Source organism: Colossoma macropomum, unplaced genomic scaffold, assembly GCF_904425465.1.
Source record: "Colossoma macropomum unplaced genomic scaffold, Colossoma_macropomum, whole genome shotgun sequence".
NCBI lineage: Eukaryota > Metazoa > Chordata > Actinopteri > Characiformes > Serrasalmidae > Colossoma > Colossoma macropomum.
The window spans coordinates 21,725,126-21,752,830 of record NW_023494802.1 but is presented as its reverse complement, the minus strand read 5'-3'; the positions used below and the strand labels follow the sequence as shown (position 1 = coordinate 21,752,830).

At 40.8% G+C, this 27,705-nt stretch overlaps 1 protein-coding gene across 1 annotated transcript in view; it reads left to right on the top strand.

The window, feature by feature from the left end:
* si:rp71-79p20.2 (zinc finger protein 704) overlaps positions 1-23,647 on the top strand; it is a 74,108-nt gene extending 50,461 nt beyond the window's left edge. Inside the window, exons 3-9 of the mRNA XM_036591030.1 lie at positions 4,927-5,027; positions 6,872-7,113; positions 11,976-12,076; positions 15,147-15,396; positions 17,146-17,253; positions 21,739-21,860; positions 23,265-23,647. Of these exons, the coding sequence (XP_036446923.1) occupies positions 4,927-5,027; positions 6,872-7,113; positions 11,976-12,076; positions 15,147-15,396; positions 17,146-17,253; positions 21,739-21,860; positions 23,265-23,376 (1,036 nt within the window). The 3' untranslated portion in view covers positions 23,377-23,647. The remainder of the gene's footprint in view (positions 1-4,926; positions 5,028-6,871; positions 7,114-11,975; positions 12,077-15,146; positions 15,397-17,145; positions 17,254-21,738; positions 21,861-23,264) is intronic.
* Positions 23,648-27,705: the final 4,058 nt, after the last annotated feature.

The following is a 27,705-nucleotide window of genomic DNA, read 5'->3' as shown; positions in this document are numbered from 1 at the left end:
AAATCCGACCCAACACCACTGATTCAGTGCTACTTCTTATAGTTTTGACCAAAGATCTTACATACTGCAGATTTAAAACGACATGCATTTTGTTATAGTTATGGCCAAAATAAGTTTCATCAGTTACATTCATTATCTTCAATAATTCAACATGGACCTGAACATAAAATCATGTGAGTCTAAGATAAACATTAAAATAAGCTGAATGCAGTTTCCAGTCTTCATCACTGATGTCCAGTGAGAGCAGCAGTGGCTGCATGTTCCAACTCCTCCACTGTTCTAGCCTCTCGCTCTCATGCTGCCGTGGAGAACTGTAGCGTTCCGCTTTGCTGCTGCTTTTCTTGGTTTGTGAGTTGTTGATTTACCCATAATTTTCCCGTGAGCTCTGCACAGCGCTGTCTGATGAAGGCGTCCTCTTATGCTAATGTTCGTGATATTACTGGTATTGCCAGCAGTGCCGGTTTTGCTTTGCTTGTAAATGATACTTCAAGCTCTACTTACCTCAGTGATAAACAAATTCATGGCAGTTACAGTAACTGGAAATAACGTTTTTTATCTAGAGAGCCATCAGTGGAGCTTTCCTTTAAAACGCTGTACTTGAACAAGAGGATACAGACAAAGCAACAGCAGGCAAACAGCTGGGCTTCGACTTCGACAGCAGAACTACGAACACAATTATTTATGCCCTTAACTTGCAGTTGGTCGCTGACGAAATCCACAATATGTTCAGGAAAGAATATTGTGACATAATGTGACATTTATCACAATAACTATATTGTCAAATTGTCCACCCTTCTTTTCTCCCCACCTCCCTTCCTGCCTCATACCTCTCCCTCTCTCCTCCGAGGATGAGGAGGCCACTCTGAGACATTTCGGTCACGGCGGACACATACGCTCATCCAGACTGTTAATGGAACACTCAACGCAGCCACACACAGCCCTGCTATTGGTTTACGAACATGGATAAACACACACATCCACATCCACACACTGAGTAAATAAAGCTGATAATCTGGCTGCACTGTTTCAGCGTTCACCAGAGACTGTGGAGCTGGGCCCTGTTTATTGTGCTGGAATTTTCCATTACACACCATCAGCTCTCGGGGCTTCAGTGTGTTTGAGGGAGAATGGTGGGATACAGAGCGTTCGCCGCGGCTCTGGAGAGGCGCAGACAGCTGGACCGGCCTGGCTGGTGGAAAGGAGGGGAAGGTTTAGCTAAATATAATCACATCTGAAACTTTTTCTTTTAAATCAGCAAAACAAACAGAGGAGCAATGAAACGTCCCAAATGAATAACAGGCAGACCACTATCTGAGAACCGGACGATGCTCGTGGGCTTTTGTTTCTGCCGGTATCTGAGCTCAGGACCGTCTTTCTCTCTAACCTATTGGTAACTAGCAAAGATACTTTCTCCAGATAGACAAAGCACTGTTTGTAAGTCGCTCTGGATAAGAGCGTCTGCTAAATGCTGTAAATGTAAGTGTAAATGTCCAATGCAAGGTAATCAGGTTCAGCCCAGAGTCCACCAACTAAACATCATTAAATAATTGCAATCTAATTGTCTTTTTCTTCATTGAAGTACAAGCCTCACTCTGTCTGACTAGTTTTCCTGCTTCTTTGCTTTCAATACTTAGTTACTTCAGAAACAGCAACAACGGAAACTGCCCAAGTTCAATAAACAAGCATTACTCACTGCTTGGGACGGCATTTCAGTCGAATTTCATATTCGAATCTGTAAGACATTATTCAGAAATTCACCACTGCTCTCTGTAGGTGTTATAGTGCAGTCAGAAGTTGTTTTTCATGAGACCCGTGATGTATTTTCTGTTTGCTTTTATCAAGATGTATTTTCTTCAACCCAAAAGATGAAAATGCACCCAATTCACAGTCTGTTTGTTATAATAATAAACATGTGATTTTTAAAGAGAACAGCTGTGAAAATATTTGTGGTTAGCTCAAATAATCGCAATCGAGATTATGGAAAAATTGTGACGGGCCTGTTCACGAGATGAATCGGGTGTGTTGGAGAATGGAAATCGCCAAATTGTGCTAGACTCTGGTGCTCCTGGACTAGACCGACGCCCCCTTTTCCCCCCGTTTTGAGACGGGCAGTTAGTAATGCAGCTTCTAGGAAGGGAACAGCTCGGACTAACAGGCCTGACGTGACCCAAATGTAGTCAGTCAGCTAAAATATGTTTGGTGTCTAAATCTAACTTCTGTACTTTCGCACTGGAGCTACAGAGCTAACGAGCAATGGAATCCGATACCCCTCCAGTTAGCGCTGTGCAAGCTGTGTGGCTAAATCACACCTAAACCACAGACTCATGTTGTTTCTGACACTGTATGACTCACTGTTACCTTTAAAATAGTCAAAGGTACGTTGTGTAGAGAAAAACAGTAGCAGACATCTTTAAACCTGAACACTGTCTGTACTTTTGTGCATTTTTATAAATACCAGTATGTCATAGAGTGTAAGAAACCACATAAGCAAGTTTAGATTAAGGTTAATATTGCTGATTAGTGGGACATAAGCTGCTGTTACTCGTTAGCTAAATAAGCCTCAGAGCTCCGTGTAAAACTAATGCACCCAACATGCTTTGAACTCAGTGCTGATGTCATGTGAGGAGAACATCACCATTGTTAAGAGTGACTTCATGTCCACTGGCTCCATGGGTAACCATCAGTAGGGACTGCCAACTACACAGACTGGCCAGACACGGTCAGCAGCAGACTCCACGAAAAATATGAGAGGCTGTTGGGTGACTGTCAGAGCTCATCTCGTCCAGACTGCCCCATATTTCTTAGGCCTTCTGTCCAGAAAACTGTTGCATTGCACATATTGTGTGTTCGTCAGTGATACTGAAGTACTGGGCCTAGAGGGAAAGTGAGAGACAGTTGGAGAGTGAGAGACGGTTGGAGAGAGAGGGAGAGAGACAGAGAGAGAAAGAGACAGAGGGAGAGAGAGAGAGGGAGAGAGACAGAGAGAGAAAGAGACAGAGGGAGAGAGAGAGAGAGACAGAGGGAGAGAGAGAGACAGAGGGAGAGAGAGAGAGACAGAGGGAGAGAGAGAGAGAGAGACAGAGAGAGACAGAGGGAGAGAGAGAGAGAGACAGAGGGAGAGAGAGGGAGAGGGAGAGGGAGAGAGAGACAGAGACAGAGAGAGAGAGACAGAGGGAGAGAGAGAGAGACAGAGGGAGAGAGACAGAGGGAGAGAGAGGGAGAGACAGAGGGAGAGAGAGAGAGAGAGACAGAGGGAGAGAGAGAGAGACAGAGACAGAGAGAGAGAGACAGAGGGAGAGAGACAGAGGGAGAGAGAGAGAGAGACAGAGGGAGACAGAGGGAGAGAGAAGCTGAACGAGTGTTTTTGGCAGTGCGGTACATCACATCTAACTGTGAAGGATGTAAAACAGAAACACATCACCAGAGTTGGACTGTTGTGAGTCGTGTGTTGTGCAAGCGAGTGTCTAATTCTGAGGTTTACAGGGAACATGCGCTGTTAGACACTGGGCTATAATGTGTGATCCTATGTGCACGTCCACTTCCTGTATTCTGTCTGGGCTGGAAAGTGTCACCGTGTAGATTATGTCTGACAACTGTGAACTATATTTCTGATGCACTGACATGATAGTATGATACAATAATGCATGGTAGAGTATGATATGCATGAGAAATTTCATAATATACATGTGTGTGTGTGTATAAATATATATATATATATATATATATATATATATATATATATATATATATATATATATATATATATACACATTTATTTATTTATATATATATATATTCTTCTGTTGTCAGAAGAAAATCTTGGATCTCCAAAATAGTAACTTTACAAGAGAAGGAAAAACCTACTTTACTTTTAATGTAAGTCAATGGAACCAGACTGTTTTCCAAGTTATTTCAGGCTGTTTTTTCTAATTTACACACAATATAAAGAACAACAGGTGTTTTCAAATTATGTCAAAAACTGAAAAACGACAAAAATGGAGATTTTTTTTTGTATATATAAGGAGGTTTTCTTATATATATATATATATATATATATATATATATATATATATATTCCAAAAGTGCTTTGATTTTAAGGTGGAATTCCACCGATTTCTTAGGATTTCTGCATAATTCAGTCGCTGGGATGTAAATAAACTCATTCAGCTTGTTTTGAAGTGAAATGTTGTATTGTAGTGAAAATCAGGAAGGAACCAGGGGTTGCAAATGACACCTGGTATGTAACTCATTAGTGGATTTAAACAGAAATGTTAGGAACTGTCTGGGCTACAATTATTACATAATTGCCTAATCACAGTTATTTGAGATGATCCCAATTTTTTTGTGGTGACTGCAGTTATTTTCCTCAGTCGTTAGGTGCACTAATTAACATACATTATGGATCTTATGAAACCTTCTAATTTGGTCCTCTAACATGTTTAAAGGGCAGCACACGTTTTTTTATGTTTGTTTATTTGTTGGCTAGCTAATTCTAATATTTTTATATTGGAGACTAACAGAATGAAATTATGATTTAGTAAACACAGCTAGAAAGGGAGATGACTAATTTGTTAATTAAGACACTTATAAAGCTTGTACTTTAACAGTTGCATACAATAAAAATGTTAATTGCAATTATTAATAAGCCAAATAATCCTCAGCTGCAATTTCATGATTGTGACAGCCTTAAGACCCCAACATTTATTTGATTTCTACTCAAAATGGCAGTTAAACGTTTGGGTTGAGCAAAAAGCTTTTGTAATTATATAATCTAGAATAAATAAGTGATGCCTCTATATTTGTATATGTATAAATTGCCACAACCTGCCTTGATTTGCAGTGATTTTGCACTAGTTATTGATAAACCCTCTCATTCTCTCTCTCTCTCTCTCTCTCTCTCTCTCTCTCTCTCTCTCTCTCTCTCAGGAAGCCCTCAGGCCATGCTGATAAAGAGGTGATGGCAGCTACCGTCCTGACCACACTGTCCACCAGCCCTCTGGTGCTGAACCCCTCCTCTGGTGCTTCAGGTGGGCATTAAAACTTTCCTTTTCAATTCAGTTCCAGCATTATTGCCTTTACTGGATCAAGTACAGTCATGGTAAAGTCTAACGCTGAACACGCTCTGCAGAAGTAACAGGAATTAGCCTCTCCTTGGAGCTCCAGCAGCACCGGAGCTTCTTCCTAACCTGGTCACAGACACAGTAGAGACGGTTGCCATGGCTGTCATCACCATGCAGATCGCAGTCTGTCGTCAGGGGCCAGAGTTGGCTGTCCTATTTATAGCGCCGTGCCATGTCACGCTGTGGTTCGTCTGTGCTGCTGTTTATCTACTCAATCAAGCAAAAGCTGAGCAGACTTAACCCCTCAAAACCACTCTGAGCTTTCAGCTCTGCTCCTCTCTTTATTTCATTCCCATCCCATTTCATTTTATTTACATAGGGTGGAGGGTCAGTATATCACCACTCACCCTCCTTCAGATAAAAGAGAATCCACATGCATAAAGAAGGACAAAGTCTAAGGAAAATAATAATTAAAACTCATAGATAATATGGGACTCACAACAACCATGCAAGACCTGGCAGACCACAAAAACTGTCACCATCAGCTAAACAGCACTTAAAGCCTTCATCTTCGAGAGAGAGAGGAGAAAATCAACCTCCACTCCTGCTTCAGATCTGAAAAAAATTCATAGCTGCTTCTGTCACTGTGAAAAGACAGCTCAGCACTTTGGGTCTGAGGATGTGTAGCTGTCAAGAATCTGTTCCTGAGAGAAGAAAATAGGCTAAGAATAAGAAAAATCTAACAACGAAGCTGCTACTGTTCTCAGAACAATGGACTGACCACCCCAGAGTCCAGACCTCAACATCTTTGAATGTAATTGGGATTATTTATATCACGAGAAGCAGGAAATGCAACCAATTTCTAAGACTGAACTTTGGAGGTGTGGAAAAACACCCCTGAAAGACTGAAAAGCAAGTCATACAGGCAAAGGGCGAAACAGTAAATACTAAAAATATATTATATCTAGTTGCTAAGAATTCTTTGTCATTTTCTGTTAAATATGTTTTCTGATTCTGAGTCTTGTGCTTAATGGACATTTTGACTGGAAATCAAATAAATGAACTGTGTTTTTTGCACAGTTGTGTATCTAACAAGTGATGGAAGTTTATAACACACTAGTTAATATGAACCTTATGCCCAAATGATCGTTTCTGACACCGTATGACCCATCACCATCTATAAAAACAGACTAAAATACTAACCAAATTCAAGTTTCGAGATGTCTGCTGCTACTATTTCTAACTATGCAACATAATTTTGTCCATTTTTGTAGGTTTGAGGCAAGTACTTTTGGGATCAGGGGGCAATTGAGTAAATTAGATTTTTGGCTGACCTCTTCCTTTAATCTCGAAATCTGGCATCTTGCTAAATCTCACTAAAAACAGCTTATTTGAGATTTAGGGGGGTGAGTTACTCATTGCGTCAGCCCGATCTGCTTGGCAAGTTCCCTCCTCCTCCTCTCCAGAATTCCTCTGGTGTAAACAAACTGATACGCGCTGATTCGCTAAGGCATGCTCACTGTTTTTACAGAGGGAAATGGAATCGTCAAAAAATATAATTTCACAAATTAGTTATCTGCACTTTTTCCTCCCTGATAAACCTACTTTATCCTGTTTGGATCCCTGTTCCTATAATGTGATCAGTGCAAACAGATGCTAATCTATAATGTTACTTTGAAAAGTCGGAAAACGTCAGCGTCCCTGCAGCTGAGGCATTTTGCAGTTTATACTCAATGCAAAATATGAAAAAAGCATCAGAATTCCCCAAAGAGAGTGGACAGTTTAACAGGTTTTCTGGTCTCTGCATGCAGGTGCAGTTCCAGAGCCTGCCAGCAGGGGGTGGAAGGAGAGCCTGTCAGCCAGCTACAGCAGCTCCACCAGTGGCAACTGGAGCTGGGACGCCAGCGACCAGTCTGTGCCCTCCACGCCGTCCCCACCCCTCTCCAACGACGTCAGCAAGAGCTTCCTGCTCTCCTCACAGGGCGAAGACAACATCGAGGAGGCCGAGAGCACGCACTTCCTGTTTGAGGACCCCATCCCCCGGAAACGGAAGGTAGGAGCCTTGAGTCGTGGATGTCGCTACCTGATCTGCATCCCCCGCCCGATTTGCATGAGTACAGCACCGCTCTTTTTACAGCACTGCCTGATCTGTGAAGACAAAAACCAACGCAATTACATATATATTTACCTATTCAACAGTTTAGCCCCGCCCACTCACACCGAGGTTGTAAAGAGTGTTTCAGTCCGGACTGCTGTTTGGATCAGGCACATTAATAGACAGCCAGGGAGAACAGAGCTCATTTAGTGAGGTCACTCCTAAAGGCGTTGAACCAGAACCATTGAACCATTGGCCAACTGACCAACTGTGTTCGCACACAGAGGAATTAACCCATCCGTCCATTGAAACACCCACATGCACACTAGTGAACACACACACTAGGGGGCAGTGAGCACACTTGCAGTCCTATCCACAGCGCCCGGGGAGCAGTTGGCGGTTAGGTGTCTTGCTCAAGAAAAAAGTAAGATATGGGCCCTTTAACATATTTTCACTTAGAAAATCAACAAAACATGATTTGGCTGGGTTTTTTTAGACGTTTGCATTTGACTGTAGTTGTACTATATCAAACAGGAAATGGAGGTGGACACTGAACACTCAAAAATCCTCAAAAACACACATCATCCAATGGTGGATCCAAAAGGTTTCAGCTTTATTAGCCACGTTTACATGCAGCCTAATAATCCATTAATAATCCAACTAATAGCTCAGTCAGAATAGTCTAGTCAGATTGAGGCCATTCAGAGTACAGTGTCTATCCGACTGATCGAGGTGGGTAATCCTGTAAATAATCCATTAAATAGAAGAATAATATCCGTGTAAACGCCTGTATCTGATTACATTCCCTATCAGACAGTTTAAGTCCGTTCTGATCATGTTCGCCGCGTCATAGTGAGAGTTTATACCGTTCAACATGGCGGAGCAGAAACTGGTCTGCAGAGGAGACGAAGTTTCTGCTCTGATCTTTAAAAGACGGCGGTGGGACGGACGTCCAGCTTATGTGTCTCAGAACACGACGTCTTCCTCTCGGCCTTCTTTAATAAGGACATGTGAAGGACGTTTTCCTGAGTCTGACATCATTTTAAAGCAGTTAAAAACACAAGTGCTGCTCACTGCTGCTCATCTCACTCTGACTGGACTCACGTGATGCTGGTTGTCATGGTAACGTCTACACTGAACGGTTCTCCACACATGCGCGTCATTTTGGATCTGATTACTTGTAGTGAGCATGTAAACAGAGATTTATCAGATTGCGTAGAGTGAGAATAAACCCCTCAGTCTTAATCTGTAATCTGAATCTGTTTAATCAGATTGCAGAAAATCTTTGCATGTAAACACAGCCAGTGTTAGACGCTCTACCCTGTCCTTTCTCTGAAAGTGTCCACAGTCTTAATGGGTACAGACTAAAGCACACCTGTGAGCAGCCTCACACCGTCACAGAGTAATCGCTGGGGTTGTCCAAAAGCTTTTACACGCAGTGATTTACAGGCCCCCGCTGTTTTCTTGGCCCTGTGACAGAGGCTCCAGTTGCCATCTCACCTTTAAGAGGGAAGGAGTGTTTTCATTCTCTTTCCTCTTCACTCTCCTTTTCTTTTTTCTGTATGTGGAAACTTTCCAAGACATCAATGTGGTTTCAATATCAGGAAGCTATTTGCTCTCCTCCCCTGATCGCCTAGGTGTGGGAAAAGCAGAGGCAGCGTGCTGTGAGAAACATCCAAAAAACTCATCTCCAAAATAGTCACTTGAGAGAAATAGAGATAAATTCTGTTTTGAGTTTTTGTTGATGTAATTCATTTCTATTCAGAGTAACTTTAAATCGTTTCTGTTGTTCCCTTTATAATGAAACGTTCACACATTATAATGCGTTGCTCACATGTTCAGATGGTGTTAAAACATTTCACAGTTTTGATATGAATACTATCCAATGTGTTCATAGTACAGATTAGAAATCACACAATCCCACAATCCTGTAAAAGGCCCATATCCTACTGACTTTCTTGTGTTTTCCTTCCCTCCTGAGGTCCAATTATGCCATTTGTGTCTTATATACCAAAAACGGTCCTAATTCATTTTACCTGACCTCTATTAATCCTTTAGAATTAACAGGCTGTTTTGGTTACTGTGCCTTTAAGACTGGTGTATGTAAATGGCCTCTGTTCTAACTGGCTGCCATGTATTGTGACTGATTCAAAAAGCAGTCCAGGCTGAAACTCTCTGTATAACAGTATAACAGCACTATGAATGGGCGGGGCTGAACAGTTGCCGACTCAATAGAAAAATATACGTAAATGTGTTGGTTTGAGTGACATCACAGTAACAATGAATTCAAAACAAGCTGTTTTTTGCAGCTGATTTTCCATGTGTGCACTGAGTGAACAGCCCTGATATTATGTTATGAAATGAAATATGTGTGTTTGTTGCGTTCCAATTTTGGACGTAATGAGTTTTTGAGAAGAATAACATAAGACATCTAATGGAAAACACACACACACACACACACACACACACACACACACACACACACACACACATATATATACATATTTCATGATAAATGGACCACAATAAATGGTCCAGAATTAATGACCATAAAGGTAAAGTATATTCCTACCACCCCACTGCCTATTTTACCAAGCTGGAGAAGGAACCAAAAAGTCATCATGAAATTTCCACATAATGTAAAGGGTAACAGGCGTGTTCAAATTATGTCAAAAACTGAAAAACACCAAGAGATACAAGGTTTTTCTTCCGATAGCAGCGATATATATGTGTATATCTATGTGTGTGTGTTTGTGTGTGTGTGTGTGTGTGTGTGTGTGTGTGTGTGTTTGTGTGTGTGTGTGTGTGTGTGTGTGTGTGTGTGTGTGTGTGTATATATATCCCACCTTTGCTCTTATCTTGTGACAATATCTTGTGGTCACTGATTTCAGAACCTGACTTGCTTTACCTCGCCGCAGCTCTGTGTTATATCAGCCTAGATTTTTAACACAATCGGATCAGCTTCTTTTTTGGGGGGATTCGATCAAGCCTTTTCTGCTGTTATCTCTAGCACAGATCTGCGGGTTTTCTTTTCATAGAAATACTGATTAGGTACCGGATCTGTTTTGTTATTTCCGTATGGGTAAAGATCAGACAGTAACAGACGGAGAGCAAGAACTGAAGATATATAGTAATAAATTAAGGTAAAATATTGCAGAAAAACCCCACCCAGTGTGTGAGTTAAAGACCGTTAGCGTCTACAACGGCAGCTTCAGTCTTTCCCTCTGGAGTGTTTCTGTAAATCAGGAGATCCATCTCAACATGAGTCGAAAGAAGCTACTTAATGCTGTGGAAAAATGGCCTTGTGTGCTGCCCAGTCCCACTTCAAACATGTGCTGGGAGATGTGAGCCATTTACAATCGTAAGATAATATTCTGTTTTACAGGCAGCTGTAATATTGGTAGTAGTTATGATGCATAAATACTTTCTCCTTTAGGTCTGATGGATTAGGCCCCCGCTGCAGATACTTTCTTTGCTTGTGGAGAGCAGACTTGGTTATTATTTCTCTGCGTGCACGAAGCACCGAAGCATGAACACAGTCTTTTAGCCAATATAAACCATGCTGGATGGAAAAGGAAACCTGATGAATAGGAGGAAATTCAACAAAAGTTGAACAAAGGGATTTCGTTTAGCAGAGAAGTGGTAGTAAGTTCATTCATAAGTAGGTATGTAATTTCACACCCCTCACATGAGAACCCAGGCAGCATTAGACATGTTTATTTAAGCCATGGCTCATTTGTCTGAGATCCTGTAGCTTTAAAAGGGCTTAGTGGAATATGAGCACTTTGGCCTCTTTGAGTTAACAGTCTAGGAAAGTGTCTGGAAAGGGTTAACTCGATCAACCAATAGAAACCAGTTCTCTCTCTCTCCCTCTCTCTCTCTCTCTCTCACTCCCTTTCTCTCTCTCTCGCTGCTGTTGAAAGATGACGCAGATACACACCCACTCACTTGCTATGGCGCTAGCAGTGCAGGCCTGGGCTTGCTTCTTTAATGAGTGGGGAAATTAGCTGATTTTTAGCTGTTCAGCTTTAAAAATCATAAGTTGGACGATGATTGCAGTGATGCTGAACCTGAGAAGTGGTTTTACAGTGAAAACTGCTGTCCAAACTATTTGCATCTCTCCTGCTTTGAGTCAAAACACCGTCACCTCTCAACTGCAGCTGACACAGACAGTCATTTCTGCAGTCTTTACAGCCGCCTGGCCGCTTACAGTGACTCCACAGAATAAAATGGAAAATGCAGGCTAAGCAGTTTTCTAATATACGCCCTAAAAACGATACAGAAAGAGGCTGAAAGCATGAGAATGAGCAGAAAAGGGTGGGAAGGTGAAGTGGGTGTGAACGCACCTCACACAGGTTCTTACCTGTGGGCTGTCTGTATTCATCAGATTGTAAGCTTTGGCACTATGGGCCTATTGTAGCTATGAGGCCAAAGTAAACCCCTGATCAAATTGCATGTTTTGTTAATCAGTGCTTTATTTGCAGGCGTAAAAAAATAAAACATAACATATTAAATGTGCCATAACCTTTGTAGATGCCGCAGTATAAACTAACGATTATATAAAAATATATTTCTATAATTAATTGAACATCTAATAAACAGTATATCTAGTATAGTATGTCTATGAGAGAAATAATAGTTTGTTACCTAAGGAAAGGTCGCTAACAAGTAGCATACGACACTGAGAATGTTCTGTGATTCTGATCATCTATAAATATTATGTCTACAAACCACAGGGTGAGTATTATAGAGAGCGGAATTCCTGTTTAAGGTCCACATTTTCACACCTTTCTTTTGCTTTTCATTTGTCTGTGTTGCAGAACTCTGTGAAGGTGATGTTTAAGTGTTTGTGGAAGAACTGTGAAAAGGTCCTCAGCACATCCTCAGGGATCCAGCGGCACATCCGCACCGTGCACCTGGGGTAGGTATCCGGCAGTGAGCTGATGAAGCACAGAGAGGGAGCTGTTAATGAGGGTTTTGCATTGTTAAAAAACACTCCAGTTCAAATATAACCCGTTACCCTACAGTGCCATGGGGGGCTTCCTCTGCTATAACTGTTACAGCAGCACTGTAATTATGAGCAAGATGCATCACGCATAGGTAAAAATATAGCTGCACTCAGCTGGTGGGAGGAAATAGATTCAGAGCAGTCCTTTGGGCCCAGTTTGTCTTTGTCACTTTGTAATGCAGCTTAAGTGAGCTATCAGCTTACACATCTCTATTAAGGGAAGCAGAGGCTAGATAAGCGTAAGAAAACATTCTGATGGTAGTAGCCAGTATGTTTTTATAGCCTGTTGTTGCTACCCTGGCTCTCCCTCCTCTCTCTGCACATGTAGTTACAGTGTGATCACCACTGCCCCCCGGTGACTGACTGGATAGTGACAAGCCCAGATATTGACAGACTGAGCAGCTTGTTTCTCTGATCCAGTTCAGTGAAAGTTTTATTCTTTATTCTTTATTTGGATCCTCATTAACTTCCACAAAGTGGTTGCTAATCTTCTTTGGTTCCACACAAGAGCAATTACAATAAAAATAAAGCAAACATCTTTACAGTCATCCTGTATCATAAACAAGACAAAAACAAACAAACAAAAAAAAGAATTATATCTAATACTCAACAAGAGAATCAATAACCACTTAGACCAAATATCAACAACATCTCTGTGAGGTTCATCAAATATTGTTTTAATAGCTTTTTAAAAGAAAATCTACTTAGAATCTGTTTGATGTCAATAGGGAGCTCATCCCAAGTGACCTATTTGATTGTGGACCACCAGCTGACCAGAACTCACTTGACGTGTATTTCACTCATGACAAAAACCTGAAAATACTAATTTTTTACAAAATAAAAAACTTTGGTGTATTAATTCTAATAACATTGTGCATAAATAGCAGAAGACTGAACTTCAGTTTAGCCTCCACAGTCAGCCATGATAATCGTTTATGCATTTCACACACATTAAACAAAGCTGAGCTAGTCTGGCTGCTCTGTTCTGTACAATTTTAAGTTTTTTTAAACATTTCTTAGCGGTGCTTGACCAAACCACTGGGCAGAACTCCAGGTGATCGCAGAGCATTTCCTAGAAATTGCAGTGCCTTTTCCCGCCATAGAGACAATATGATCAATATGATTTTTTTGATTATTAAGCTTGAAGATCTTCAAGGTAAATCAGTAAAAGTCTTCTAACTCTTTAAGTCAAACAGTCTTTTACGGAGGAGAATATAAACCTTAATTTTAGCCTTTTTTGACATTTCGTTCTGCTCTCTAATTGTCTGCAATGATATAGAGCTGCATTATAAACGCTATATTAAAAACACACTCGGTCAGCCCTGTTGCGGGAAGCGTTCTCAGTTAAAGTACCGCACATGTGCTGCACATATGCTCAGTTCAGTTTGCAGGCCGTCTTGATCAGTCGCTCACATGCATATTGTCCTCTCAAAGGAAATGCAGGCGTATCTGCTGACGCAGCTCGGTTTAGCTATATGTGTCAAAACCAGGATGCAGGCCATGCATTTCCCACTTTGTCAAATAAATGACTTAAAGGTTTTGATCTGATTTCACCTTAGCTTTACTTTGTCGGTATTAATACGGTTGGTATTGACAGGATTTTGGTCCTCAAAATTTGAAAGCAGTGACGATCAATATTCTGACTAGGGCAGCACAAAATGGATAAACACTGTATTGTGATTTTACTGCGGTGTATTGCAATTACAACATGCTCCATAAAACTTAGGCCATTCTACAGTATTAGTTTAATCTGCAGTCTCACCTTAAAAAGTAAACAGATCTGAGATATAGACGAGGATGTTATGATCTGTTTAAACCCGATGCATTAATTGAGATATAAGCTAAATAAATGCAGCATCAATATTTATGGGGTACTTTCTGTTGGGAGATTTTCGTCAAAAGATGTCAAAAATGTTGTCCCACGTTTTCATGTCACTACTGAAACTCAAGTTTTAGTCCATAGGTGGAGCCTTATTTTAGCCACACCCTGGTATTTTAGATAGGAAGTGAGGCTGCATCCCTGCCCCTCATGGCCACAGAGTGAGTTAGAGCCCATTGTTTTGAAATAAATTAATTTAATTAAAAATATTACTATTTAATGAACGCACAACCGTGTTTTCTAGTCATGTACTGGCTGAAGTTTCTGAGTTAGAAGTTAGAACACTAACATTACAGTAAATACAAAAAGAAACAGAACATAGTTTAGATGTGTGCGAGAGTTTTAGCCAAACCTTTTCCAGACCTCACCTTTAAGAAGCCAGGTGTTTACAGCTACCATCCAGTACCGAGTTTATCTAATCAGTCTTGTGTTAAATTAAGTCAAGGGGAGCTGATGGAACTGAACAAATCCATGCAGTAGAGTGTGGTGAGAAGTCAGGGAGCAAACCTGTGTTATGTTTACTGTATTATTCTACCAACATATTAATAACTGATTTCAAAACAAAACAGTCTTGTTATGTTTTTTATTCTGCATGTTATGTTGTGTTTTTACTGGCAAAAGTGCAAAAATAAGTAGTTTGAAACTGATTTCATCGCTGCCTGAGACTTTCACCGTACCATATATTACCAGTTAAGGGTTAAATATGATGCGGTTGAAGACTGATCTGCATTATTTGAACAAAATTATCTGCATCTGTCAGATGATGCAAATGCCGTGATTCATCCAAACACCCACAGAAACTCAGCAGGGACGTGTGAGAATTGGTCACAGCACACAACAAAATAATTAGGGTCGGTTTCCCGGACGAGGATTATGTCCAGTCCTTCCCTACATTCCCTTCCAGTGGAGAATCCCCATTGAGAATGTCGTGTAGTCCAGGACTAGATTTTATCTGTGTCTGGGAAACTGACCCTGATTAATTCAAGGGCTTATTTACATTATGCAAGCCTCTGCGATGTCATTGCCAAGGCTGGTATCATGATGATGATACAGTTAACAGACTATTGTACAGCCCTAGAACTAACCTCTGCATCACCTGCGCAGGCGGAACGGAGATTCCGACTACAGTGATGGTGAGGAGGATTTCTACTACTCAGAGATTGAGGTGAACATGGACACTCTGTCTGAAGGGCTCTCCAACCTCACACCCACATCGCCCACCACTGCCGGACCGCCCCCTGTCTTCCCCCTGGCCAGCGACATGGCACAGTCAGAGTCGTATATGATTCACAGTCCGCTCAGCCAATCAGCTCCATCCACACTGTGCCACATCCGCACTGACCACGCCTACCAGGTACCTCTTGTCTTCTATGCTCAGGCTCTGCCATTCGACACCCCAAATCACATATTATATTAATATTTTGTGTTGTTTTATTCAGTAATACAGTGTAGATTGAGATATTATAGACACCAAAAGATACTTGTAGATTATTTATTTACAGTTTCCAATTCTGGACATTAGAAGTTATTTAAAGCTGCGCTGTGTAAGATTAGTTAACCCTTATTAGTCCCACAACGGGGAAATTCACCTCCACATTCTATACCATCTGTGTAGCGAAAAACCACATACACACTAGGGGGCTTTGAGCACACTTGCCCGGAGCGGTGGGCAGTTCTATCCGCTGTGCCCAGGGAGCAGTTGGGGGGGTTAGATGTCTCAATCAGGGGCACTTCAGTCACGTACTGTCGGCTCAGGGGATCAAACCAGTGACCTTCCGGTCACAGGGCTGGTTCCCTGACCTCCAGACTGCCCCAGAATTAGGGATTCGCAGACTTCTCTGGTAGAATTGGGTAATTGCACACATGTTGTAACATCAGTTGTGCTTTTGACCTTGAGAAATTCAACCCAACACGTCTGACTATTACATTAGTGTTTCAGGTTTTAAAGGGTGACGTGCAGCGTCAACTTACTAATGCAGCATCTTTCAATTTTAACAAAAAATCATACATAATGCAGCTTTAATAAAAAAAGAACATCGTCTCTGTTAAAAAAAAAAAACATCTCCAAAATGGTGACTTCAGAGGAGAAGGCAAAAGCTTTTGATGTAAGTTAATGTAGAGATTTTATTTCAAGTCATTTTGGTGCATTTCTATTGGCCAATTCATAATCAAATTTCCACATGTAAAGAGCAGCTGGTGTTAAAATTACAGAAAAATATACTACAATTTTTCTAATTCTGTTATTTTGTTTCTCGGCCATTTTAAAGTCATTGATATCTATACTCATCACCAGCATGGCTTTGAAATGGCTTAATTTTTCACAGCTTTTTATGACTTATTTTTAGAGCAGATAAGCTGCACACTGCTAGCATATTAGAATCATATATGCCATTTATATGCTTTTTTTCTGATACTGACGAGTATGAGAACCTTAAATATCAGCTGATACTCAAAATCTGATCAGATGTTTTCATTAAAAATGTTATTTTTTACAGGATTAGATTGGATTCTTTTTTTTTCCTTCCGATTTCTGATCCACATTTTCTGCCTATATTGGCCCAGTACAGATATGCCAGCTCTCCTTAATGATTTTATAGTATTAAAATGTTTGAATGGTGATTACAAAATAAATCCAGTTTATATCTGTGATGTCGTGTTTGCAGATAGTAGCAATATTGACTGTAACTTCTTTAAACTTTCTCCAGGCAACATTATTTATGTTATGAGTTTGTTTGTGTTGGCCGATTTTCAGGTGTTGACAAACAAAAATGTGCTAATGAAATAAAGCTCTCAGGGGATGGTTATTTAGCGAGAGGCTGTTCCTATGGCAACCTTTACTTGGCATGATTAGCTCCTGCAGTTCGGCTCGTAGTGTGGGCACGTAATGTTTTCAGTGGTGAGCCACCAGGACGGATACCAGAGAAGAGTTTCAGACCAGAGAAACAAGATACCAGGCCAGATAGCAGAGAGGCGTGTCTTTGAGTTTTATGACGGAGATTTCAGCGACGTTTCAGACCTGCAGTGAAGCTTCATGGGTGTATGAGACGCTCTCTTTATCTGCTGCACGGTCAGCTTGGTCTCTAAGAGTGTGTTCTGTTTTCAGGCCACTGCTCCCGTCAACATTCCCAGCGTGTCCTCCGAGCTGCCCCACAGCCAGAGCACCATCAGCGTCTCCTGGCAGTCGCCTCCTGTCATCTTTAAAGGCCCACCGGTGAGAAAACAAACATGTTTTTCCTTCTTTGTTACAACCTTTTTAATGAAATTAAGTAATTAATTTTACAAAAAATATTTATTTATTTATTTATTCATGTATCAACGTATCATCTCACTTTATTTCAGACTCCTTATGAAGTTTGTCTTTTTTTCCAAATTTACGTGCCCCTCACATCCTTCCTCTAAGGTTTAAAAACATCTGAAACAATGAAAGATTAAATCAGAGGAAACAGGAAAAGAGAACAAAATCAAACAAAAGTGAGCTGTTTTTTTTTTTTTATTGAAAGTCTTAATTCTGTCTATCCAGGACCCGAAGAGGTCAAAGTCAACAGCACACTTGACCACTCCAACTAGGGCCCTTGTATTATGAAGGTGGGCTTATCAGTGCAGTCAGACGAGGCCACATAGAGCTGGAACCAATGACTGACAGGCAAAGCTGATCAATGTTCAATTTCCTGAATTAAAGAAGAAATACTATGTGTTGGTTTTATAGTATAGCCAAAAATTTATATCACAGTATAAAATTAAAATTTCTGACAGTTTCAGTATTTATCACAGTGTAGTGTTTTTATATGTATATATATATATATATATATATATATATATATATATATATATATATATATATATATATATATAGAGAGAGAGAGAGAGAGAGAGAGAGAGAGAGAGAGAGAGAGAGAGAGAGAGACGCTGCTACCACTCATCATATATATATTAGGGGTGCGGGAAAAAATCGATTCTTAGATGCATCGCGATGCAGACGTGGACGATTCTGAATCGATTCATAAATGTCAAAAATCGATTTTCTAAATATTTCATTTATAACGTAATGTTGACGGAACGCAAAGGGCTGAACTTGGAAGTGGGTAAGTGCAGCGCCCGGACAGTCTGTGGCGGCACATAACAAACACACAACCGGATGAGCGAGAAATCCGACCGGCTCCCTCTGCATTAAAGCCAGGTTAGATCAGGAGTCACAACACAAATGATAAGAAGAGCCATTTTGTCCTTTCAGCAAAAATCAAACCAAATTGGGAGCCGCAACATTTATGTCCAGTATGTGATAATGTGCTAAAAATGGGCTACAAATGGTTTCACTCTGTAGTTCTACAGTTACAGACTGTAGTCCATCTGTTTCTCTGATACTTTGTTACCCTGTTCTTCAGTGGTCAGGACCCCACAGTACCGTCTGTTTTCACACATGCGCAGACTGAGAGAAAGAAATCAGAGTAAGAGTTCACAGCACTGAGAAACCTGATTACTGAGCTAAAATCCAGCCTTATTATCAGATTTCTTAATCAGGTTTCTAGACCTTACTCTGTTCTGAGAAATTAGAGCATACTGTTTACATGACCGTTTGAATAATCAGATAACTGCAGAAATTTGATTATGATCGGATTATTGAGTGCACGTAAACACACTCAATAATACACTGCAGAGCAGTTTTCATACAAATGTAAAAACTTGAAATCACATTTTTACTTTCATTATTTGTCTTTTTATTTCTTTCTTTCATGTTTAAAAGTTAAAGAAAGACTTAAAGCATCCTATTTATTCTCTCTCACTCATCTGCATTTTCTGCGTTTTTTGTTATGGTGCAAGATTTTTGCAGATGTCCTAACGTTGCCCCGTGCCTCCTGCATCTGTGGGGGGCTTTTTGCATAGCTTCCTGTTTCCTGTCTCACATGGTTTTGCAAAAATATATAGCAGAGAATAGTTACAGCGCACTGTGACAAATGACAGCTGTATTTCAGGGCTCATAACTGCTCCTCATTGGGTTCATCATCCCTGGATTAGTACTAATGCGAGTAAATCAAAGACCACTCTGAAACAGCACACCCCAAATAACGAAGGAAGTGTAGCGTCATATGCAGAACCGATGTGGAAAAGAGATTAGCTCTCTGTTCAGCTTCAGCATGACACATACGTCAGCAGTGACCTGATCTTTTTGAACACTGTGGTCGAGGCTGAGCTAAATAAAGATCTCAGTCGAGATACTCTGAACCTAATTACTCATCACCATTACATGCTGCATCAGTGTACCACAGACACACTTCACCCGTACCAGCGTCACACTAGGTTGCCTTCAATCTGTCGCTCGAGTTCTGACTGAAGAGGTCGAGTGTCTCTTTCCTCTATTACCGTTTTTTTAAGCTTTTAAAGCTATAAATGGTTTGCCACCTTCATATACTGCAGAGTGTCTGACGGACTGGATATTCTAAACTGGATCTTAAGGTCATTACCTGCTGCCTAGCTGGATATTCCAAGAGCCAAACATGAGAGACAAAGAAAGTTTCTGTTTTTATGCTCCAAAGATTTGAAACTCTTTGCCTGCTCAGATCTGTCAGACAACTCCTGCTGACAGTTTAAAAACAGCGTATTTATTCACTCCAGCTTTCAAGTAGTTTTTGCCTTTTGTATTTTTTCCTATTGTTGTTTCTTTTATGCTTGTTCTATTTTCACACTGTTTGAAGCACCTTGTGCTGCATTTCAGTGTGTAAAAGATGATATAATGGAAGTAGTAATAATGTGAGGATCATATCTGAGAGAGCGTGTTATTTGCTGGTAATTGGAGAGCAGCTCTTTGTATGACGATGCTTTCCATATGAAAGACTGAGAGTGATGTGTTTAATGAGCAGAACTGTATGAGAACCAGAGCTTCACTGTGGACAAGCTCAACTGTGACAACAGCAGACATTCACTTACTGTTGGTGACTGAAGGGAGGATGTGGAGGATCGAATCAGCTTTATTAGAAAATAATTGGAAAAACTGTCACCGTCCTATAATGTCTGTCTGTTAGGGTGAGGAAAAATCAATAGAGAATAATATTGCAGTATTTTGGGATATTTAAGATTTTTACCTTGTAGCTTTCGCCCAGGAACCTAAATACTAAATAGTTCAGTCTTGCTCGTGTGCACATATATACAGCAGTGTGTAGAAGTTTGGCCGCTCCGTCAAATTGCATGTTTTGTTGATTTTCCAAGTAAAAATAAGTACAAATCCTCTACAGAGAGCACACTTTTAATAAAGGTACTAAACTGTCACTGGGTCAGTTCCCCTCCTGTCACTGGGGTGGAACCCTCAAGGGTCCATCTCAGTACCTTTAGTCAGGGAACATAACTGAACCATAATCCACTGAAATGATATGTTCTAAGCTGTACTGACTCCACACACCCCGTCTCGTCTCCAGGCTTTTATTTTACTGTTCTGTTTAAAACATTCGGTTATGAAAAGGTACAAATACGAACTTTTCACCTGGAAAAACTTATTTAAGGTTCACAATCAGACCTTAAAACCACTGTTGGAGCTTTGAGGAACATTTACACTGTTTGTACCTTGATGAACAGAAATGTACCTGAACAGAACCTTCATTTCTAACAGTGTAGCTGCACAATTACTGTGTATTTGCTTAATTTAACATAAAAGAAAAAGCTTAAAATGTGTTTTTTTGTGGCACATTTTGCATTTTATGTTTACTTTTTCCAGTATGATAAACTCTATCAAATAGAAATTGTGCAGAACATGCGATAGGTAAGCGTGTTCTCAGTAGAAGAGTTTTCACTTAGAAAATCAACACAACGTCATTGACTTGGGTGTTTAAACTTTTGCATACAAGTATGTCCTGTGAACGACTTTACAGTGTCCACTAAATGGCTGATGGGTTCTCCTCTTGCAGTGTAAACTCGGCGGGGCTAGTATTCTCCTCACCAATCACAAGGCTGATGTGGTTTGACCGTGTTCTCCTGTGGGTTCTTCCTCTCTCTCTCTTCTGTCGCCTGTCTGTCCGTCCATTTATTCAACCGTTTGTTCAATCAGCCACACCAGCATGTACTGGATGCACAGCCAGCGGTGAAGTGAATAAGAACCTCTTTAAGACATTGGCCTATAAAAGCTGGGCAGTGTTTTTAGTGAGATACAGACAGGGACAGTGCAGGAATGGTCTAAAATGCAACCTTTTATGTAGAACATTTTCAATAATTTCTGCATTTTTTATATTTTGCACAAAACTGTTAAGCCCATTGTTGGACTGACAGATCACCAGCATTCATTTCCTTCTTAATCCACAAGATGTTTCTATCAGTTAACTGTTGGATGGGTTGGACAGTGCAGTGGAGAACCTGCTCGCCCTGCACACGGCATGGAGTTTAATTTGTTACACTTTTTTAGGATAACGCCTGTTTTCAGTGTTGATGCATTTGCTGCAATAAAAAGGATGAGATAAACAAAAGATTACCTTAATTAGTTAAACACAGTTTCATTTTAGAGGAATAATATGCAGCCAAAAGCAGTAAATCACAATAGATTGCAATATTGCAATATGTAATATCTCAATACTTACCAGAAGAAATGCAGTAGAATCATATAGTGGCTCAGGTATTATGGTAATACTGTGTTGTGATGCCTGCAGTGATCCCCCCCACTGTGTGTAGTTATCAGGGTTGTCAGCTGAGTCATATCTCACCTGGGCTCTTCCTGCAGGGCGCATTGAACCATGTCCGCACTGTGAGCATCGGGGAGAAGAGACAGCCCGTCACACACACCACCGTCAGCAAGACACACACCATCAACCTGTCTACACCCAAACCCACTGCTGGAACCAGGTACAGCCTGCGAGAGTGTGTGTGTGTGTGTGTGTTTGTAAAACTATACATTAGGGCTGCAGCTATTGCATATTTTCGAATATTCAAATATTCAGAAGCCATAATTAATATTCAAATGGTCTGTAAGGACGTGTTTGATTTCAGTGACTGAATGAAAACAATTAACCACATTTTGCATTATTAATTTGCTTTTTTGTACCATTAAATAGGTTGTATTAATGTATTTTGCATTTCATTTATGCTTTGAATGACAGTTGAAAATGTTAATGAATCATTTCGCTGTTGTTGGAGGAAAACCTTGTAGCTCCAAAATGGTGACTTTACAGAAGGAAAAAACCTACTTTACTTTTAATGCAAGTCAATGGAACCAGACGTCTTTCCCAAGTCATTTTGTGCCACTTCTTTCGGTCCTTTCCTCATGAAATACACACAATGTAAAGAACAGACATTTTTAAATTATGTCAAAAACTGAAAAATGGGGATACGAGGTTTTCTTCAGACAACAGTGATATATTAGTTAGAAATAAGTCATGCAGACGTTCATTCTGGTTTCATGAAGGTGGTAAAAGTAGGGGACAGTGAGGCACCACCTAACGCAAGTTTAAGTACGCTTTCGGTTTCCGTCTCGTGTTTCCATAGCAACGTCATCTACAGTTCTTCACAATAATCAGACAGATAAATTTGGTCAGTTATTTTGAAAAAAGAATGTTTTTCATTGTAATTACTGAGTATAAATTACAGCATTTACACCTATATTATTTGAATCAACCTCTTGATGACTGTAATAAAGCAATGTTTTCAAGTGAATAACCAGCGCACAGCGAGAGCTGAACCCCCACACACGAGCCCCCAAATCTAAACAATGAAAGAACCCCCTCAATATAAATTTTATTCACAGATTCATGAAAAACGTACTACAGATGGCATTTAAATAAAACATCTTTCAGTTTTATTGCGCTGATATTTGCTGTTCTACTTTGAGTACAAAAATAAATTTGCCAGTGTTTGACAAATTCTTTTTCCACTAATCATATTCATTTTTATGCATACCTTTTAGTGTGTTCAGGCTGGAAAACTTGTCCTGGCTCTAAAAACGCAGCTCTGTATTGATGTATGTTCTAGATTTTCTGTTGTCTGTTACAGTTAGTTGTAATATTTGCATTTGCGTTCACACCACTTTCAACTGAATTCAAGGTGGTGAAAAATGTTTGTTTTCAATTGTAGCAGAAATGTGTTGTTTGCATATATAAAAAAAGTGTTAATCTTGTAATCCTGGCAATGATTGAAATGATTTTTGTCATTTCACAAAACATTTTTCTGATGAATTAAGATGTGCATGTTCACAGTTTTCGTCCAGTTTGTTCAACATCCTCACATTAAATTTCTCAAACTCCTCTTATCCAGAAAACCCCGCGGTGAAGCGAAGAAATGTCGCAAGGTGTACGGGATGGAGAAGAAGGATCTGTGGTGCACGGCCTGCCGCTGGAAGAAAGCCTGCCAGCGCTTCACTGACTGATCCTGATCTTTCCCTTCCAACCAAATGGACTCTTCCATCAGCAGTGTTTCACTGACTTTCACTAACTCCTCCCTCTCCAGAGCCCCAGAATGGACTTTTCCTTCAGGGCTGAGCTACAGATGGGGCGAGGTAAGGGGGGGTGTTTCTGGGATGTGGCCATTTCAGGAGGTGCTCCTTGTCCTGAACCACAGCCAACAGTGGAACATATTTCACTCTTATGAAACATGCAAAAAAAAAAAAACACACAAAAAAAGGAAAAAAATGATAAAAGTTGGAGAAAAAAACAAGATATATTGGCTTTTGCAGCACTATTCTAAAGCAGAAACTTTCTTCTCTATGAATCAAGAAAAATCTGAAAAAATACAAAGCTGATTCAGAAGTTTAAGATACTTTTCTTCACATGTTGCATGTGTTCATCGGAAGGCAGTGGTTGAAGATTTCTCATGACTTTTGAGTGTGGCAGTCTTTATACGATACTCCTGGTCAAACAATGTAAGCTACTTTTTATTGAGCTGTTTGAGCTGTTTGACCGTTTCGCCTTTGGTTTGGCTGGGGCGAGGTAAGGGGGGTGGGGGTGGGGTGTTGGGGGGTTGAAATAGCTCCAGATCAGTGGCAGGTTTGTTTGGACAGCCTACTTTGAAACCTTGTCTTTCTGGGCTTTTACCTTTTAAGCATTATTTTACCTGATTACAGACTCACTGACTTACAGTAAATCAACCAAGATCTTGGTTGTCATGTATTGGGGAGCGGATAATGCATGCTTACATACATGCTTTATGCTTTGTAGCTTTAAACATGAAAAGGAAATGGCTGTGGCACCAAGAGAGCTTAACATTGCTTCAGTAAGCAGCAAAACAAACGCGCTCATCGGCACCTACTCCACCTCTCTTGGCACTTCCAAATACATATGCACCTTTTTTGAGTCTCCTCACTACATCAAGTTTGTTCTGGTGAGAAAATTTAACTCTATTTTTTCATAGTTCATGTCCTGATATATTTCGCACCAGCCGTTCTAGCCTTGTCATATGAAGACCGATATCTCGGCGATTCATTTGATAAACCATATGATATTTTTGTACAGATCCACAGTATTACTGAGGGTGAGCGCTTTCATTGCCCTTTGCGTTTGACAGGAGTTGAGCGCTTTCAGGTACGGCTCACTGTAGAATGTGATTTTGAGAGAATGTACATATCAGACCGTTGATTTCCACAGTGGAGCTGTGCTGCAAAGAGTTCTAGATGGGCTCATCTCATGGACTGGTTATCCACACACAGTATTCCTAGTCAAAGACTAAACAGGGTTTTCGCTGTTAAGTCCACTGTTTAGTCCAAGGTTAAGCTCATTCTGTGTGTGGAACACCTGATCATGGCATTAGTCCTGTTCATGTATGCATTTTTACACAGAATGGAGGAGGTCTGGCTGCAGACATGCCCTCTCAGCCTGACGTGCACCGCCAGCCTATTGACGACGTCAGTGCCGCTCTGCCACGACAGAGTTTCTGTTGGTTTTATGGGGAAAAACAGTGAACCACGAACTGTTTAACATTGTCATACTGATAATAAATTAATTAAATATGGAAACTTTCAAAATAAAACCACAACGATGAGACATAATGTGGAGTTTATTCACAGAAAAACAAACAGGCTACCCTGAAACTCGAAAACCACCTTGAAGACAATTCGAACCGTTAGGAATAAAACCTATAGGTCTGCTTCCTAGTGGGAATTGGCTTAATGGTTGCTATCAGAGACCATTCGAAAACATCTGTATCTGGAATCAGTCCCAAAACACCTGATTAAACCATCAGAATCCTTTACACTGTGATATCAAGCCATCAGGAAACACAGAAGACCATTAGCAACTACTGAAAACCACCAGGAACCAACATACACTTTAATGGGTTCTGTGACTTTTTTCATCAGGGAGGTACATTAAATGGAATTCTCCATCTGTGTTATGGACGAAAAATGGATTAAGTGATGACATCACTAAGCAGAAGCAGCCACATGTTAACATGCCGTTGGGCTGCTTCTGCCGTTGTGGCAGAGAGTGCATGTGCACATGACGTCACTGGGGCTGAGAGTGCATCTGTCTGAGAGTGCATCTGCCTGAGAGTGCGTCTGCCTGAGAGTGCGTCTGCCTGAGAGTGCGTCTGTCTGAGAGTGCGTCTGCCTGAGAGTGCGTCTGTCTGAGAGTGCATCTGTCTGAGAGTGCATGTCTGCAGCCAGACTCTGTTGACAGAACATTGCAGAAAAATCATTTGGCTGATATGAATCAAGGCATCCTCGAGGGATTATTTGCTTCCCATACATCATCATAACAGTGCAGAGTCAATAATAATGATGCATCATCTGTATCAGCTTGCGGCACTTGTAAGAAATGACCACAGTCATGAAAGGAAAGTGGTGCTTGTGATGGCAAAAACTGACTGGCGATGCCGCTCTGAATGTAGACTCTGGCATATGTTCCACTGTGCGAGCATTTCTCTTTCTTTCTTTCTTTCTTTCTTTCTTTCTTTCACCTCGCCTCTCTTTGTGCTGGTGGTCGAACCAGCATGGCTGCAAACAATGACTGTTCACCTATGTACATACACACACACACACACACACACACACACACACACACACACACACACACACACAAGCAGGGTTGCCATGTTATCTGACCCCACTGAGTACGGGCAAAGCCATCTCTGAGCTGTCACCATGACAACGCCTCGACTTGAACCAGAGCTTTTCTGGAATTGATATTATTCTCGCTCTTTTGATGATGTTAGTACAAAAAATGCTGAACAATCATTAAATTGGAGCGCATACAGGGAGGCGGAACACAGTCCTCACTCAGCTATGAATCATGTGAATGCACGGCACAATCAGGGCTTAATTTATGTAGGAAAACCCCGGCGGCCTGCCATTGGCTGCTTCTCTTGTTTGTCAGGCGTCCTGTCCAATCAGAGCTCACGGCAGCATTGACCCGTCTCTCTCTGTGGTCAGAAAAGAAAGAGAGCGGATCCCTCTAGTGGTCGTAAACTTCACTAAGTGCCAATAAGAAGAACAACGAGGGAAAGAAAAAACTAAAAGAATTGCACTAACTTGTACTGCACAAAACGTGTATTTTTATGGGGCGTTTTTATATGCATAAATTGAAGTTTTTTAAAAGATAAAAGATTTTATGGTCGTACAGTAACTGTCTTGGTTTCAAACTATAGGGTCAGGGATGGGGCCTTTACACAGGCTCCCCAACAATAAGCTTTCTTGGCGGTACTTACGACATCGTGCTTAGTCGGGCCTCACAGCACAGGTCCACTGAGTTATTAGATCGGCCCCGATTTCTTATCGTCCAGACTACTCGTATCTGGAGAGTCACTGCCTTCACTTCTGGTCTTTGGGAAGACCTGCTCTTGTTGATACTCCCGACCGCTTGAGACATCATTTTCTTCTGTTTTACGTTTTTCACTTCCTGTCAAAGGTTACCTCTCCATGAGAACCATAGCCCAGTTTCAGTCTCCCCATCAACTAATCAGAAGCTACTATTCAGGTGAATTGACTGCTGACTTGCCAATCGCAGTAGCCAGTTGTTATCAGGGACCTGTGATGTCATCCACCTCCAGCAAAAGTGCCCAGTCTTGCTGCTATTGCACACTAAAGGTGCATTCGGAAGGTTCCCTTGAACTTGTGAATTTCTGTGATTGCGACAGGCTGCACGAGTACAGATGAGCTCTCATACCATCACACTGAATAGTGTAGTACAAACAGTACAGCACCAGTAGTAGTACATTCACTATCAGGCCTCACACAAGACACACGGTCAAGACCTCGGCACCCCCGACCCCTCAGTTCTTTACTATTGAGTATCTGCTGACGCTGAATTTGATCTGATATTTGTAATGTTGTATATAAAACAGCCTCACAGTTCACACTGCAAGTATGTTAACATTAAAACCAGTCTTATTTAGTTAATTATTCAAGGCTGCTATTTACTTTAAAATACAGTAAAATAATTTTGGGTGCATAATGTAATTTGCTAAAGTCCCCAGTTGTCTACTGTCTTTAAGAGAGTGTTAGTAGAGACAGTACAGTCCAAAAAAAACTTGGCATCTCTAATATTTTCAATTTGAGGAATGTTAAAAAGGGAAAAATGTTAAAAAACCCAAACCTATATATATTTATATACACACACACAGGGTGATTCAAGAAGATTAATCTGATTTCAAGGCGCCATATTTTTACAACCGTGAGGCGCCGAGGAACCAATCACAATCCAATTGGGGGTCATAGAGTCTCTGCCTGTCAGTGGAAGACGGCTCCCTTCAGTCTGAGAGGAGATGA